The sequence below is a fragment of the Rattus norvegicus genome, chromosome 6 (genome assembly GCF_036323735.1).
Source record: "Rattus norvegicus strain BN/NHsdMcwi chromosome 6, GRCr8, whole genome shotgun sequence".
Lineage (NCBI taxonomy): Eukaryota > Metazoa > Chordata > Mammalia > Rodentia > Muridae > Rattus > Rattus norvegicus.
In genome coordinates, this window is record NC_086024.1 from 108,412,341 (window position 1) to 108,430,764 (window position 18,424).

Consider the following 18,424-nt stretch of genomic DNA (forward strand, 5'->3'; position numbering starts at 1 on the left):
GCACCCAGATGGTGGATCACAACCACCTGTAACACCAGTTCAGGGGATCCAGCACCCTCTTCTGGCCTCTGCATGCACCAGGCATGCATGCAGGCAAAACACCCATACATATAAAGTAAGAAAATGAAAATTATTGGAAAAAAAAAAGGCTGGGCAGTGCATGCCTTTAATCCCAGCATTCAATAGGCTGAGGCAGGCAGCTCTCTGTGAGTTCAAAGTTGTGAGCCTGGTCTACAGAGTGAGCTCCAGGACAGCCAGAGATATTACACAGAGAAACCCTGTCTTGAAACACACGCACGCACACATACACACACACACACACACACACACGCACACATTTGCACATATATATATATACACATCACACACATATATATACACATAAACACATATACCCACACTCATATATACATAATACATACATACACATACACACACATATGCACATATATATACATATACACACACATATATATACATACACATAAACACATATATATACACATCATACACACACATATATATACATACACATAAACACATATACCTACACTCATATATACATATATATATAAACACACATACACACACACACACAAACACAAACACACACATACATATCAAGAGTAAGCCTTATCTGGCCACCTTCCTGTTGCTTGTCGGCTGTCACACGCCCTTTCTTTCCCCTTTGTCTGCAAGCAAACTCCTTCCCAGAGGCATCAAGACACAGATGCTCCCTAAGACCTCAAATGAGAGAGCAAGTAGCACAAAAGCTCAAATTAGTATGGCTTCCCTCAGCCTGGCAGGTGACGTCAGTGAGATGCCTGGACTTAATGTGGTCCCTCGAACACAGATTGTCTGAGGGGCCACCATGCATCCAACTGATCTGTACATATTCTGTGCAGTGGCCAAGCTGTTTCTACAAAACCCAGCAGTCCGTGTGCTCTCGCAGCAGCTGTGGCTGTCCTGTCATTATTGTCCCCTTTCCCTGTGATGAAGGCACAGAGCAGTTCATGGTCTGTGAAGACCCAGGTCATCACAGGAAAGCCAAGAGGCAAGCTTTGTGAAGAGGGCTTCTTCCTGTAGGTTCATCAGTGACATCTAAAGAAACAGAGTGAGGTGGAAGGTTCCAGAATTTATAGGTGACATAATATGGGCCGGAGACAAGTCTGCCCAACGTTATCATGGCTGTGCCTTTTTTGCTTCATGTGCTTGCTAAGTGACTGTTACAACTTTCCTCGGTGCGCTGGTGACCAAGTGAATGATATCAAGCTTTTCCTCGCACTGTTTCTCCTGCCTGGTTTCCTTCCCGCTGCCATTTAACCACAAAACCCGGTTTAACATTTCTTCTACATTTAATCTTTCTCTTCTAATGTGACATTTTTGTTTTGTAAAATGAAGACAGGAAATGAAGGCCTACCACTGTAGAGACGCCCTTCTTAGCCTATCCATCTGATCAATGGAGATTAAAAAAAAAACACACCATGAAATTAGTATAGCAGTTTTGTATTATTCTAAAACCCGGACTATAGGATGGATCCAAGAAGTATTTAGTAAGATTTAAATGAGTGGGTTTTTAAAAGTGGAGTGGGAAGGTGAGTTGACTAAAAACAAAAGAGTTTAGCTTAATGGTTGGAAATCGCAACCAACACTGAACTGATTCCTCTGCTTCAGGAAAAAAGTTCAATACCAGAATATCAGTTTCTCAAATATCATTCTTACACACCACTGGAGATGTTCATTAACTCTAAGACAGTTGGAATGGAAAGTTGGGAAGAAATTTGGCATGAGAATGCCTTGGGACTCTAGTTCCAAGTCTAACAAATACTAATGTGCCTTGTGTTTCTCTGTGCCTAATCTTTTAAATGGGTATTATAATGACAATATTTTATATAATCATTATCAATATCATGTATGATAATAGGAATATAGTTGTTATTATTATAATAGAAGGGCTCTGTAAAGTGGGCACTTGGGAAATGTCACTGCCCCTTCACAAGTGTTGGCACTCCCCTGGGAAGTGTCATAATCATCCCTATTGCAGGTGCACAAAGACCCCAAGCAGGTACATGCAAACATCAGCAGATGAAACCCAGGCTCGATGGACATGTAGGGTGAACTCGCTCCTGGCACAGTTATCTCCATTGGGATCCTGAAATTATTTCCTCAAAAGAAATGGTGACTATGCTCATTGATAAGTGGCTATTAGCCCAAATGCTTGAATTACCCTAGATGCCTAGAACAAATGAAACTCAAGACGGATGATCAAAATGTGAATGCTTCACTCCTTCTTTAAAAGGGGAACAAGAATACCCTTGGCAGGGAAGAGAGAGGCAAAGATTAAAACAGAGACTGAAGGAACACCCATTCAGAGCCTGCCCCACATGTGGCCCATACATATACAGCTACCCAATTAGACAAGATGGATGAAGCAAAGAAGTGCAGACCGACAGGAGCTGGATGTAGATCGCTCCTGAGAGACACAGCCAGAATACAGCAAATACAGAGGCGAATGCCAGCAGCAAACCACTGAACTGAGAATAGGTCCCCTATTGAAGGAATCAGAGAAAGAACTGGAAGAGCTTGAAGGGGCTCGAGATCCCATATGTACAACAATGTCAAGCAACCAGAGCTTCCAGGGACTAAGCCACTACCTAAAGACTATACATGGACTGACCCTGGACTCTGACCTCATAGGTAGCAATGAATATCCTAGTAAGAGCACCAGTGGAAGGGGAAGCCCTGGGTCCTGCTAAGACTGAACCCCCAGTGAACTAGACTGGTGGGGGGAGGGCGGCAATGGGGGGAGGGTTGGGAGGGGAACACCCATAAGGAAGGGGAGGGGGGAGGGGGATGTTTGCCCGGAAACCGGGAAAGGGAATAACACTTGAAATGTATATAAGAAATACTCAAGTTAATAAAAAAAATAAAATTAAAAAAAAAAGAAATGGTGACTATGGAAATAATTTTACCAATTGCTTCAGTTGTCAGTGCCACGGTATACAGTCTACCAGGTTTCCAGAAGCTCGACATCTGAAGTTGGTTGCCGTTCATATGATTAGTCTTTATCAACTTTGGGTGGAATGCAACTGATCAAACACTTGGGGGAATAGAGGAAAGTGACTCATGCTAAGATCTCCCCGGGTTATCTTGTCTGAGTAGAAGTGTCCTAATCAAATTCCCTAAAACATGTGAGGACACAAGCCAGGATTTTATGATTTTATGCAATTATCCTTTAAACCAGAAACACCAGAACCTCACTCAAATCTAGTTGGTATTTACATAGAGTTCACACATCGTGGGAACTAAGCAGGAGAGGTCACTGAGTCTTAATCCACCAAGTACATAAACACAAATAAGGAATTCCAGTTGCCTCTCCTGATGTAGGACTTTGATGAACATCCCTGTGGTCCACTCGTAGTTCCAGAGACAACAGATGGCCAGAGTGTGGCAAGTTCAAAGGCAGTGATCCAGCATCATGACTGAGACACCCTCTACTGCTCATCTAGGCAAGACTGAGTCTGGAGATGCAGTCCAGTTGTTAAGAGGCTCACCTAGCATCCTTGAAGCCCTGAGTTTGACCCCCAGCACTGCATAAACAGGATGTGACAGCAACAGTAACCCCAGCCCCTGTGTAGTCATCCTGGCTACATAGTCAGTCATAGACCACCCTGGACTACAGGAGACCCCCATCTCAAAACAAACATCAACAAGAAAGTTCTAGCCCAGAGACTCCTATCTTTGTTCACTGATGTCTGCTTTTCCAAAACAGGAGAAGCTACTCAGAGTTCCTCTTACTTCCCCTCTGCTTTGGCCTGAGAGCCAATTTGTTTGTTTTTGAGACAGAGTTTCTTTGTGTAGCCCTGGCTGTTTTAGAACCCACTCTGTAGAACAGGCTGGCCATGAACTCAGAGATTTACCTGCCTCTGCCCCTGCTGGGATTAAAGGTGTGCACCACCACACTTGGCAAGAAGTCAATTCTTGCCTCTCCATTATTGAAAATAAAAAATATTTCTTTGTAAAGCATATAGAATGTCCTGTGAGTGTAAAAGAGTTCAGAAATGAATAGTTTGATACCTTCCCTTTGCCCAAGATAACCTAAATTAACAACTTAATTATTTCCAGAACTTCTTTTCATGCCTTATGCACTTATATGTATGTGTAGTTAATAAAATAGGAATTTTCTGCTGTAAAGAATATCATTTCACCATATGTATTCTAGTTGATGTGTTTTTTTCCACTCAGAATAGTAGTTGTCCAGTGAGTATTTATTTCATAAATGAGCCATGGTTTATTGACTTTCTTGTTAGAGGAATTTTATACTGATATTACATGCCCATTCAATAAATATGTCTATATGTAAAAGATACAGTAGAAAGGTATACTACAGCTGGTAATAAATATACTTACATACAGGGATACAGCACACATGTAGTAGAAGGTTCTTGAGTACTCTCGGTGTAATTCATGGATAGTCTAATATTGTGAGTTGATAAATTACTTTTAGTTGGGCTGAAGTGCTTGTCACTCAAGCATGAGGACATGAGCTCGGATCTCTAAGACCCATTTAAAGTTGGCTATGATCATGAGCCTATAATTCCTGTACTGGGAAAGCAGACACAGATAGATTCCTGTAGCTCGCTGGCCAGGCAGCCAGCCAGTCAACCTAGCTGAATAGATGAGCCCTGGTTCAATAGGAAACCTTGCATCTTGCAGGCAATGGTGGCACACTCCTTTAATTCCAGTCCTGGGGAGGCAGAAGCAGACAGATCTCCAAGTTTGAGGACAGCCTGCTGTGCAGAGTGAGTTCCAGGACAGCCAGGTGACACAGAGAAATCCTGTCTCAGACGGGTCGGGGGGGAACAGAGAGACAGACAGAGAGACAGAGACAGACAGAGAGACAGAGAGATGGAATGGGATGGGAGTAGCTGAAGGAAGTGTGGGCAGTCATCTCTGACAGAAATACATGCGTAAATACTTGTGCATGCACCCACACAACATGTACATAACACGAGAGAGAGAGAGAGACAGAGACAGAGAGAGAGAGAGACAGAGAGAGAAACACACAGAGACAGAGACAGAGAGAGAAACACACAGAGACAGAGACAGAGATACACACATACAGAGAGAGAGAGCCCATCCGTAAGCATCCTCCATCATGCTTGCTTCGTGCCACAGAATGGTGCCCACAGCGTGTGAGAGACACAGTGCTGTGCTGGCACAGCAGACAAAGCCTCCTTACTCAGGATAGCCAGGAATAGCAGCTTAGCAATCCCCACATGGCAACCACCAATGTCACAGTACCATGACACAAAACCCAGCTCTGTGGTCCCCAAAGTGTTAGCGGGAGAAGAAAAGTGCTTAACTGTGGTCCTTTAGCTCAGTGAGGGTGACTGGGGCATGGTAGAGCCGGAGAAAAAAATTACACCAGAAACTGAGAGTGCCAAAGGGGGCAGGACTGCAGACAATGGTGCTGGGGGCTGGGGGCGGCAGTGGGTAGGATAGCAAGGAAGGAGTTTCAATGAGAATGAATACTAATTAGTGACATGGATATTAATGATGACAGTAATTAACAGGGGAAAGGAAGGGCTGTCATTGTCCCAGGGTGAGCAATCAATCTTGGCAGGTGATAGATAATGGCTGAGCAAGCTCAGCGGAAAGATAATCCGCAGGCCCCAGGGAGAGTCGGAGTGATACTGGAAGCCTGGCGGTTTCCAGGCAACCCACAGAAAAGAACTATTTTTCTTTGAGGAAAAAAAAAAGGAACAGGTTAGTGTCTCCCCACCACCCCCAACTTGGGATTACAGTTCTCAGTTGATGTCTGTTTTGTTCTGCATTTCCTAGAACAAATAACGGAACTTCAGTAATTTGGGGGAAATGAGCATGCGTGCACACCCTTACACATGGCTGTACCAGTGAACTCCCTCAAAGGATGTGAACGGGCTGGAGGGTTTTTACAGCCAATGTCAGCTCATAGAAGTGGTCCGGCAGCACGGTGGCAAGCTTCCGAGTCTTGCTTTTGAGGCTGGTGTGTGAGAAAATGGAATTGTCAAGTGGGGGCTGACCCTGGGCAAAGCCCAGGAGGACGAGGCTAGGGCCCTGGCAGCCCCGAGGCACTGTTATAGAGCCACACAGAGACCAGACAGACACCAAAGGTCCAGGCTGTCCAGCCATCAGGGATCTCACTTCTAGTCAATGGTCAAATGTCTGAAAATTTGATTTCCAGGAAAAGGATGTGTCAGTAAATTCCTCTGTTGGATCTTAGTCACCTGGCTGGGAAGCTAGCCAGGAAGCGATTAGCCTGCTAATCTAACCTCTGCCCCCCCTTTCCCTGACACACACACACAGATAAACACACACATACACACACACATACACACAGACACACTCACACACTCGCACACACACAACATACACACACAGACACACAGAGACACACACACAGATAAACACACATACAGATACACACACATATGCATACACACACACACACACACACACACACCAAGGCTTCAAACCTTTCAGCCTATTTCTTTTTTTTTTTTTTTTTTTTTTTTTGGTTCTTTTTTTCGGAGCTGGGGACCGAACCCAGGGCCTTGTGCTTCCTAGGCAAGCGCTCTACCACTGAGCTAAATCCCCAGCCCCTTCCATCAAACATTTCACATGATGAAGCCATGTTCAGAGGTCTGCGCCAGGGTAAAATGAAATCTTTGGGTGACATGGTGGGTAGAGCAGATATTTTGAATCCTGCAGATAATTGGGCCCCTGCACTTCTGTTATGTACCTCGAGGCCTGGGTCCTGACTCTAGAGGCAAACGAATGAAGTGAGGATCGACATAGAGACATAAGTGCCCAAAAGCTGGGTCAGGTGGGGTGTGTGTACTCTAATGGAGCTGCACTGAAGACCCTGGTGACCCAGATCCTCTCTCTGCCTAGGGATCCATGATAGCCAGTCCTGGTAAGAGATCTCTGTAAGGGAACGTCTCCATCTATAAACACCTAGGAAAGGATGATGCAGCGTGCTTTTGTGCACACTGATCAATTGTTTGATCCTGGACTTCCCCCTGCCCACAAAGAAAGCTTTGCTGTGCTTCTGAGCCTCATCAGAGGAAGACTTTGCCATCTCCACAGGGTTGAGCTACTGGGGACTTTGACACGTCTGTGCCCGTGTCAACAATACACACTCGCTCAAGGATTCCTCAGCTTCCTACACACTCCTGTGTGAGCTCAGTTGCTCTTGGGTCATGGGTTCTAGGTGCATCTTTTTAAAGGAAGACAGTCAAAGGGAGTTTGTTCAGAGACTGTGGCCCACGATGAGGAACCCCAGGCCAAGCCATGGAATGAATCCAGGCCTATCACACTGGGAATGGTGACACTGACGATGTATCCAAGGACTGATCAAAATCTGACGGGATGGTCTCAGAGCAATGAGGTCTGGGTTCAGGTTCACTGTTCTGTCATCAGAAGACAAAGCCAACAGGAAGAATTTCTGTTCACGTGTGACTTATCTTAAAACATGGCTGGCGGGGAGTTCATGAGTTCCTAAGAACTGGATTATTTCAAACACAGGCAATGCCTCTCATGGTGGGTAGGGGGGCAAAGAGTCCTTTATTTTCATGGTGAGATCCATGGCCCCGTCCATATTGTATGCCTGTTTTACTCAGTTTCCCAGATGACTAAGGGAAGGGTCTAGAGGTGCAGACCGCCCACCCAGGAGTTTTCATAGGTCAGATCAGGAAGCAGTATAGGTCATTCTACCCACATATAATTAGTACAGTTCAGTCCACAGCCTACTTCGGAGGATAGGGGTTGGATGTGTAAGGTAACTGAGCCATGGTGGAAAAAGGAGAAGCTATAAGTGAAGACCCAGAAGTGTTTTCTACAAACCCAGAGGCATGTTGATTCAGAATGGACTCACACCCGAAAACAGTGGTTTTTTTTTCAAGGACCTTGAGGTCTCCCGAGCTAGCTAGCCCTTGCCAGTAAGGGTATGATGATGAGGGAGAAGTGTTCTGGGAGAAGTGTGCTAAGGTTTCGCCAGCCTGTCTTGGGGAACCCATTGAAATCTATGTCCTCAATAAATTTCTGATAGATGCTCCCTAGAAATGCAGATATAACTGAGACTTCAGAAGTGAATTTGGATATTTTGTTTTGGTTCAGTTGGTTGGTTTCAGGGGTAGGTTTTTCCTTTTCTTTCTTTTTTCTTTATGTCTTTCTTTCTTTATTGTAAAAAGATTGAAATTTAGGCTGGGAGTGCTGCTCAGTGGGTACTCTGCTTGCCTAGAATGTACGAAGCCCTGTGTTTGAGCCCCAGTACTGTAGAAACTAGGCATGGTGGAATCCCAGCATCCTCATCTACATAGAAGATTCAAGGCAGCCTGGGATGCTCCAAAGCCTTCTCCACTAGAGAAGAGAAGGGAGGATAACAATTATTGAATCATAACTGTGGAAATGTCCCAGTGGATGGGGAAGGAGGGTTACCATGGGGAAATGTCAGGATTGTCCAGCTCTTGGGCTATGTGCTGCTGGACTTAGGAGCTGATGAAGAAGTTACTTCTGCTTCCAGTGAGATCTTCAACTGAGACTGCTTTGTCATTGCAGGTACTGACATTGTGCAGTGGCTTATGAAGAACCTTTCCATTGAAGACCCAGGTACTTGACCCTTGACCTTGCCTTTACCTCCCCTGGTGTTGGTATAGACACCACAGCCAACTTCTCCAGCCTCCCCCCCACCCCCCATACAGTCTTGAAAAGAAGGCTTCTCACTGCGGAGTCCAGGATGTGGGACCGTTGTGTTTGCAGATAGAAATCATTTATTTTCTCCACTGAATGTCTATCATCACGTGAAAATCGCCCTTTGAGGAAATGAGCCACTATTTAGAATGCCAAAGAGCTCGACACAATAGCATGTGAAATGAGATGAATTCTCGTTAGCCATAGCAATTAAAGATAAGTTGTAGCCCTGTCACCGAACATCCTTCTAGAAGAAGCTCTTAAAATTAGATTGCCTGATCCACAATTAAGATGTTTAATTATTTGCTAAAACTCCGTCTGTTTTCCGCTCCTTGCAAGAAGTGAGGAAGTGATTTTTTTTTTTACTCTAATTGTGCATTTCAGCTAGGCAAAGCTTATCAGAAAAATGGCAAAACCCTGACCAATGAGACGGTTTCCACAGCTGCCCTTCTATCAGGAAATATTCAGGAAAATTAGAAAATGGGGGAGATGCTCCAGAAAGAAACAAACAAACAAACAAACAAACAAACAAATTTCTAGGGAACTAAAGTTGCTTTTCAACAGAATTCTGGGAGTGTATTGTTTGTTTTCTGCATTCAGCACCCACTCACTTGTCTGGCTTCACCAGTGTTAGTAACACTGAAAGATCACACTTACGGTTATCTACTCTGGGGTTCTCATTAGTGCCAAGTGAATCCAGGGCCTGTTCTTACTGGGTGAGCATTCTACCACTGAGCTATACACATCCAGCCCTCTGCTCTGATGTTCTTAATAGTCATCCTTGGGGGACAAAGATACCACAAGTTAAGTCAACCCCAACCTCCATGCTTTCTGAGAATTTACATTGTGTGCTCGCAGCAGATGTTGGGTCTATGATTCTGACTCTCTGTCGAAATCAATATGCCAACCCAGGCTTGCATTTTAACCTGACATTGTTAATCTACAGTTAAGCAGACAACAATGCAGTTTCAAGTAATTCAATTAAATGAAGTCGATGGAAACAAGCAAGTGATTGTGGAAGTGACCCTGGCCCTTTTCATGTCCTAGATCAGTGGCCACTCTGGCAACTAGCAAAAATTCCTAATTTGATTGAAGTTTTTAGCTCACAAGAAAAAGAAGCCTAGGCACCGTGTATTCTAGAGATGAGACCTCTTGGTATCGCCTTCCCTTGGTATTTCTGTCAGACAGTCTGGGCTTCTGATTGCCCACCTGTGCAACCAGCCTCGATAGGCATCTAGCCATGTGGTGACATTCATCTGAAGTCCTTACTTCTTTTTATTGTCACGCTAACCTAAGGCCATCTCTATGGTAGAATTTGCCCTTCTTAAGTAACTATTGCATTCATCAGTATCATCATTACTAATATTCTGAGAACTCTACCCCAGCTAGTTTAAGTGAGACTCCTGTGATCCTGGCATGAGCAACTGCTGAGGGGGATCCAGACTGATGAAGGGACACATGAGAAAGGTCTGCTCCTCTCTGTCACTTTTGGGAGAACATCAAGATGTTGGGACAGGTCTGACAGTTGGCCAGGAAGGAGAAGCTGAAACAATTTGCCAGGTGGTAATAGAAGACAAAGCCACAGAGCACAGCTTTGGAAGCTGGCATGTTCAATGCTGGCCCCGCTGTCTCTTCTCCTTTCCCATCTGTCAAAGCCAAAGCATCTCTAAGAGTTTGAGATCCAGAATTAGTGGCACAACATTACCTGCTTTCCAATGATCTTCCATCCTGCCTGGGGAAGGGCAAATGATGGAGCTTTCCCTCTTATCATACCTGGCATTCTTGCCTTTGTGTTAGGGCTTTGGTGGTTGGTCATCTGGTTGGTTGGTTGGTTGGTTGGTTGGTTGGTTGGTTGGTTAGCTGGTTGGTTGATTGGTTGGTTAGTTGGTTAGTTGGTTGTTTGGCTATTTGGTTAGTTGGTTGGTTGGTTGGTTAGCTGGTTAGCTGGTTAGTTGGTTGGTTGATTAGTTGGTTGTTTAATTGGTTGTTTGGTTAGTCGGTTAGTTGGTGGGTTAGTTTTACTATGTAGCCCAAGGTGGCTTTGACCTCTCTATTGACCTGCCTCAGCCTTGTGGGTGCTGAAATTGCAGACCTGTGTCATCCCACCTGACTCATGGTTCTTGAAACATACACATGGACTTCCCCATATCCAGAGCTTCATCCTTGAAGTCTACTAATGTTGGGTTGAAAATATTTGTTACAAAAATATATCTATACTCAACAAATAGAGATATTTTGTTATTCTCTAAGCATATAACTGTGGTTTCCACGGCATTTCGACTGTGTTTAGACTGTTTTAGGGATCAAGAGTAACCTAGAAGTGACCTCAAACTTACAGAAGAGTGTGATAACATACAGATTATTCAAACATGATGCCATTTGACATCAAGCCTCGAGCATTCAAATACTTTGACCTCCCCGGGAGCCCTGAAACAAATTCTACATAAATACATAGGGATAGCAATATAGAATTTTAAATGCAAACTTGTCATCAGAAAGCAGGTAAAATAAAACATCATTTATTCTGAGTCCACCCCTGATGGGTGCTACTTTCAAGGGGACTTGGTGATTCTTAGAAAGCAAAACACTTGGATTGTAGTTGAAGTTGATGGGTACAGACAATACAAATGACTTTAAAATGCATACCTTATAAAACTGGTTACTGTTGGTGACCTTCAGAGCACATCTAATTCCATGCCCACAACTTACCTTCTAACAAAAAAAAAAAAAAGTTTGTGGAGTCTTAGGTGTAGTGGGAGCATTAGGTTCCACCCTTCTCCTCCTGTATGGGCTCCTTTCAACATAAATTAAAATCTTAACTACCGATGGACATATGTTTATGGCTGGGGCTGAGATAAGAAGGTTGATTTAAGCAGAAGCATTCAGTTTTCTACCATGTTTGTCACCTGGGGCCCAACCCAGCCCGCTGTCCTTCCTCTGATTTCCTGGGAAAGTGAGGTCTTGCCCTGGTCCATCAGAGGAGAGACACTGTCCTCACAGAGGGAATTGTCATATCACAAGGACCTGGACCACAGGACTGACTGCACCCCAGGGGCCATGGATGATAAAACGGGAGATCTCTGACTGACTCTCATCCCTGCGCCAGCCACTGCTAAGCACTTGTGTGAGCTGCCTCACTTCTTTAGGTCAATAACATGATGTGAGAGCTGAGTGTTTTGGAGGGTTGCAGGAAATGAGTGGTTAGACATTGTCAGATTCTCAGAGGAGGCCAGACATACAGTGGCCTTTCTCAACTGTCGGCATCCTCTCATGCCCACCATCAGCAGGGGAAGTTACCATCAGCTTCACCCTCTACACCATAATGCTGCGACCTTTAACATAGTTCCTCATGTTGTGGTGACACCCTGACCATAAAATTACTTTTGTTCCTACTTCGTAACTATAATTTTGCTACAGTTATGAATAGTAATGTAAATATCTGTGTTAGGTGACCCTGTGAAAGGGTCATTTGACTCCCCCAAATGGGTCATGAACCACAGCTTGAGAATCACTGCTCTAGAGAGATAGATGACATATGACTGCTAAACCAGTGCATGTTTCACCGAATGACCTGTTACCTCATCTTTTCTCTCCTTGCAGTTGAAGCAATACACCTGGGAAGCCTTATCGCCGCCCAGGGCTACGTCTTCCCAATCTCAGACCACGTCCTCACCATGAAGGACGATGGCACCTTTTACCGTTTCCAGGTAGGCCTGCCGGAAGGACCCTTCTGACTATCACCATGTGTCTTCAGATTAGAACACTACAGTAACGAGGCATATTTAAGAGAGTGTATGTCCCCGTTTAGCACTGGGAAATCCAAGAGATACATTGATTTAGCCACTGGTTGAGCCACTTAAAGAGCAGTTTTAAAGCCCTCATGATAGCCTACTGTGTTTGGAGACACTGTCTAAGTCCCTTCAGGATGTAATCATAGAATCTCTTACATATCTTATAAATACCAGAAATTCATTTTTCAGAGCTCTGGAGGATGGGAAGTTCAAGGTGTCAGCATGGTCAGTGTCTGGTGGGGGAGTACTCTGTAATTCATAGATAGCACTTACCAGCTGGTGAAAGGAATGAAGGATCTCTCTCAAGCCTTGTTAAAAACAAGGACACTGATTTTACTTAGGAGGCCTCTCTCTCCATGACCCCTTCACCTTCCAAAGTCCCCATCTCTCTCATCTTAAAAGGGTGGAGGGTATTTATATTTTATTTTATACATACATATTTTGCCTGAATGGATGTATAAACCATGTGCATGCCTAGGGCCCACAGAAGACAGAAGAGGGTTTCAGATGGCCTATAACTAGAGTTACAGATGGCTGTGAGGCACCATGTGGGTGCTGGGAATTGAATCCTGGTCCTTTGCAAGAATAGCAAGTGTTCTTAACCCCTGAGCCATCTCTCCAATCCCAAGATCATGTCTTCCAAACATCTCCTGGAGGACTAGGGTTTGGATGACAGATATAATCCCTTATTTCTTCTGGAAGAAAAGTGAAGTGGACACCACCCATCTTACAAAGGAGAGGTGGAGGGACTCAGAGAATGAACTCGGCTTTGGGTGACCTGGGGAGCTGAGCCCGGGCGAGCCTGAAAACACAGTCCTTGACTTGTGTCACCGGAAGTGAGTTCTTGTGTGCTCTGTGATCAGCCTCATGCACTGCTGTCTCTTCTCCCACACTCTGCCTCAGAGGGAGTAGGGACAGAAAGTCAGGGGCTATGTCAAGATCTAGGCCAAAGGCTTTGGGAAACAGTCCTCCAGAGGTGTGAAAGAAGAAATGGCAGGATATGGAGTGTCTGCCCACAACTTAAATTTCTTGGTTTTACAACTCCATGCCCCTGGTTCTAATACCATGCAATATTTTTCAGGCTCCTTACTTCTGGCCTTCAAACTGCTGGGAACCTGAAAACACAGACTATGGTGAGAACAGATCATGTGACCCAAACTTCCTGTTACCCCTAGGAGTTTCCAAGACAAATGCTTGGTACCTGGTCACCACTGTGCTGAGGCAAAGGGGACTCAACTCCACTAAGTACTTACTGACACATATACCAAATTCCCTATTTCACATAGTAAATGAGAGCACAGCACACTAAGAGGCATAGGAGACAGGGCAAAGGGGAAAGGTTTTATCACCAGTGCGTGTGCAGTGGAGCTAGGGGAGACAGGACCCCACGGGAATGCTATATGAAAGGTGTGCACGAGGAGAAGGGATTGTTTGTTTTAGGAGCACAGCTCCAGGAAGGGCTGCATCAAGAACCTGCTTTTCCCTGGCCTTTCTCTGTTCTCACATATTTATAAAAGCTTACTGTAACTCATTGGTGATTTTGATAGTTGAAAGTTAAGGGAGACAGACAGACAGACAGACAGGAGGGAGGTAAAGAAAGAGAGAGAGCAAAGAGAGCAGAGAGAGCAGACCACAGAAATAGTTGTAGAGAGAATATATTGTGTATTTTATGAATGCATCACCTGTCAATTAGAAAGCCTATGGCCTATGGCTTAGGCTAGGTGTGGGACATTCAGGAGGAGAAAGAATTCTGGGAGAGAAAAAGTGAGAAGGTCACCGAAAAGAGGTGCTGAGACAGACACACAGTACCTGTGCAAAATAGGTAACCAGCCACATGGCAGATTATAGGTTAAAATAATTGGGTTATTTTAGTTATGATCTAGTCAGAATAGAGCCTGGCTATATGGCCAAGGTATTTGTAAATATATTTTGAGTCTGAGTCTTATTTCTGGGAGCGTAGGGCTGGGAAGAAGAACCTGGTTTAACTACAACAAATAGTGAAGTTACCTTTATCCAGGCAGAGCCCAGTTAGATCTGTGTCACACTCTTAGTGGAGACTATTTACTGTCCCCATGACCAGTTCTCTGAAGAGATTATATTGTCCCCAACTCGAGATAATGAACTTGAGACCCAGAAAGCCCCTACCCTCACAGGATCACAGCTGTCTGAATTCCCAGTTTATCGTGAGACCCAGGAGAGCAGGAGCTGGTCTGCCCTGGATATTGGTCTTATACCCAGCGTGGATTCTGGGGTATAGGACGCACATGGTGATCAGTAAATATTTACTTTGGGTTTGTTACTACGTAAGATTTCCTTGCTTGTTTGGTTTGGTTTGAAGTGGGTTCCCTTACAGCACTAGGATGGAGCCCGCAGCCTCACGTGTGCTCAGCCACACTTCAGTCTGGCTCTGGTTGCTTTTAACAAGTTGCCACACAACACATAAAGCTATTTATTTTCCTCTCTGCGTACTTACCTGCTTGTCTGTGTACGTGTACCACATATGTGTAGTACACATGGAGGCCAGAAGAGGGCATCAGATCCCCTGAAGTCAGAGGTACAGGCTGTTATGAGACACTGGATTGTGGGTGCTGGGAACCCATTTGCAGTTCTCAGGAAGAACAAAAAGTACTCTGACCTGCTGAGCCACCTCTCCAGCTCATGGTTCTGGTTCTTCACTGAAGGTGACCAACAGATAACCCAGGAAAGTGTTTGAACTGACCTGAGTGAGTCCAGCCCATTCCCTTTCCTGCTCCCAGGCATGACCTGCCTGGAGACCCCAGCATCAGTACCTGCCCACTTTGTTTGGCATCCTTACAGCCGCTGGTGCAGTCTAGTCTGTGGCTCTCCTGAAGACCATGGCACTCAGTGACCCAAAGAGCTTCTTCTCTGAAGCTTTGCAGAGTGACCGGACAGCAGCTGTATCATAGGGACTGGCTGGCTGGTGGGGGAACCTTGTCTGGGAGACCTGTAGCTTAAGCTGCCATTCTGAAGCACAGGGGTGTGAGATGTAGACAGGCTGCTGAGAACAGTCTGGAGATGTAGAGCAAATGAGGCATTGCTTAATGAGGTGATAAGTCAGGAGGGTGCGTGCGTGTGTGCGTGCGTGCGTGTGTGTGTGCGTGTGTGTGTGTGTGTGTGCGTGTGTGTGTGTGTGTGTCTGTGTCTGTGTGTGCGTATGTGTGTGTGTGTCTGTGTGCGTGTGTGTGTGTGTGTGTGTCTGTGTCTGTGTGTGCGTGTGTGTGTGTGTGTGTCTGTGTGCGTGTGTGTGTGTGTCTGTGTGTGCGTGTGTGTGTGTGTGTGCGTGTGTGTGTGTCTGTGTCTGTGTGTGTGTGCATGCGTGTGTGTGTCTGTGTGTGTGCGTGTGTGTGTCTGTTTGTGTGTGTGTGCGTGTGTGTGTGTGTGTCTGTGTCTGTGTGTGTGTGTGTGTCTGTGTGTGTGTGTGCGTGTGTGTGTGTGTGTCTGTGTGTGTGCGTGTGTGTGTGTGTCTGTGTGTGTGTCTGTGTCTGTGTGTGTGTGTGCGTGTGTGTGTGTGTCTGTGTCTGTGCGTGTTTGTGTGTCTGTGTCTGTGTGTGTGTGCGTGCGTGTGTGTGTGTGTCTGTGTGCGTGTGTGCGTGTGTGTGTCTGTGTGTGTGTGCGTGTGTGTGTGTGTCTGTGTCTGTGTGTGTGTGTCTGTGTCTGTGTGTGTGTGTGTGCGTGTGTGTGTGTGTGTCTGTGTGTGTGCGTGTGTGTCTGTGTCTGTGTGTGTGCGTGCATGTGTGTGTGTGTCTGTGTGTGTGTGTGCGTGTGTGTGTCTGTGTGTGTGTGCGTGTGTGTGTGTGTGTGTCTGTGTCTGTGTGTGTGTGTGCGTGTGTGTGTGTCTGTGTGTGTGCGTGTGTGTGTGTGTCTGTGTGTGTGTCTGTGTCTGTGTGTGTGTGTCTGTGTGTGTGTCTGTGTCTGTGTGTGTGTCTGTGTGTGTGTGTGTGCGTGTGCGTGCGTGTGTGTGTGTGTGTCTGTGTGTGTGTGTCTGTGTCTGTGTGTGTGTCTGTGTCTGTGTCTGTGTGTGTGTGCGTGTGTGTGTGTGTGTGTCTGTGTGTGTGTGCGTGCGTGTGTGTGTGTGTGTCTGTGTCTGTGTGCGTGTGTGTGTGTGTGTGTCTGTGTCTGTGTGTGTGTGCGTGTGCGTGCGTGTGTGTGTGTGTGTCTGTGTGTGTGTGTGTCTGTGTCTGTGTGTGTGTCTGTGTCTGTGTCTGTGTGTGTGTGCGTGTGTGTGTGTGTGCGTGCGTGTGTGTGCGTGTGTGTGTGCGTGCGTGTGTGTGTGTGTGTCTGTGTCTGTGTGCGTGTGTGTGTGTGTGTGTCTGTGTCTGTGTGTGTGTGTGTGTGTCTGTGTCTGTGTGTGTGTCTGTGTGAACGACAGGGTGACACCTGCTGCCCACTGGTCCTGGGACACCACTGTGGCCCTCCCAAAGGGCTGTCCCCTATACAGTAGTTGATCAGGTCCAAGAAGGCTTCTGGCCCAGAATAGGAGCCATGTTTGGGCCATAAAACAAGAGCTTCAAGGCTGCTCAGGGTGGCCCATCTCTCCATTATTACAACTACGTAATAATGACTAACTACAGCTTGCTTCACCCAGCATGAGCCCCTCAAGCAGGGGCCAGAAGGTAGAGTCAAAGCAGACGTCTAGATCAAAACAAGAGTAAAGTATAATCAACTATCCTACCTACTGAGTACAGAAGGACAGATCATTTTTTTTCTCCCTTTCAGAATTTTCTCTAAGATCTCTATTTCAGAACATTAGTGGGCATCGTCAACAGAGGTGGAAAAAATGTTATTTTAGGATCCCCTCAACATAATATTATTTTGCATTCCTGTGCCTTGGTCTACTGCAAAGTCTCAAGCGGGAAAATCAGAGTACAGGGTTTAAAAGGAGCCCTGAGAGAGTTTAGTCAGAAAATCAGCTCACCAGGAGAGAATCGGGCAAAGAGAACCCCCTCCCCCCCCGCGCCACAGAATCAACTTCTCCCACTCCTGTGTGATCTCTGTGCCTTAGAACCTCATATTAAAGCTACAACACCATCATTGATCAGTACCTCAGTACCTCGTTCTGCTTTGTTGGGACTGAGTGAAACAGGTAACGTTTGTTACAGCACACAGTAAGGCATCAATACCATCCTGGGGAGATGTTGTTCCTGTCATGGTGGAGGTTTATAGTGGTATTGCTACAGCGATGTCAAATTCTTACCACTTGATGACCCTCTCCCCAGAAGGAGGTAAGACTGAAACTAAGAATTCAGGGAAAGAGTGAATTAGATTGATCAAGGACTGGAAACTTTTCCTCATTCAACAAACATTAGCTAATAATATGCTGTGCGATAGTATCTATGTCCCAGACCTGACCACGGCACAGTCTTGTGGCCCAGTAAGTGGCTTGATGGGACAAGGAAGGTGACGAAGATGAAGGAGAAGTTGGAATGGATAGGGAGGGACATGGTGTTTGTTTCTGTTTTCACTGCAGTGGCAAAATACCTAGCCAGACAGACTTAAGCATTTGTTTGGCTTTCCTGGTAGAAGGGTGTGGCTGCAGCGGGGTGAGGCACTGGTCACATTGTATCTGCAGTCAGGAAGCAGAAGCAGAGACAGCTGAATGCAGGTGTTTAGTTCCCTGTCTTTGATTTAGAACAGGATCACAGTTCAAGCGACGAATCTGTGTGTAGAATAGGTCTCCCTTACCCAGAAACGCCCTCACAGATAACCTCAAAAGTTCATCTCCTAGGTGACTCTAAATCCTGTCAAGTTGACAATCATGATCTCAGTCCCTGGCAAGTTATGTAATGAAAGACCTAGTCGTTAAATAAATAAGCCCTTTAGAATTTCTATTTGGTATGTTTAGCAATGACTTGCATGAATAATTTGCAAAATAGGGATCC

General features: G+C 45.5%; 1 protein-coding gene across 12 annotated transcripts in view; it reads left to right on the plus strand.

The window, feature by feature from the left end:
• Rgs6 (regulator of G-protein signaling 6) overlaps nucleotides 1-18,424 on the plus strand; it is a 651,590-nt gene that overhangs the window by 536,458 nt on the left and 96,708 nt on the right. For all 12 annotated transcript variants that reach the window (XR_005505572.2, XM_063262367.1, XM_063262368.1 and 9 more), the window contains 3 exons: nucleotides 8,602-8,652; nucleotides 12,334-12,440; nucleotides 13,606-13,657. Coding sequence is in view for 11 of the 12 variants with exons in the window: in XM_063262367.1 (XP_063118437.1) it covers nucleotides 8,602-8,652; nucleotides 12,334-12,440; nucleotides 13,606-13,657 (210 nt within the window). In the remaining variant the exon portion in view is untranslated. The remainder of the gene's footprint in view (nucleotides 1-8,601; nucleotides 8,653-12,333; nucleotides 12,441-13,605; nucleotides 13,658-18,424) is intronic.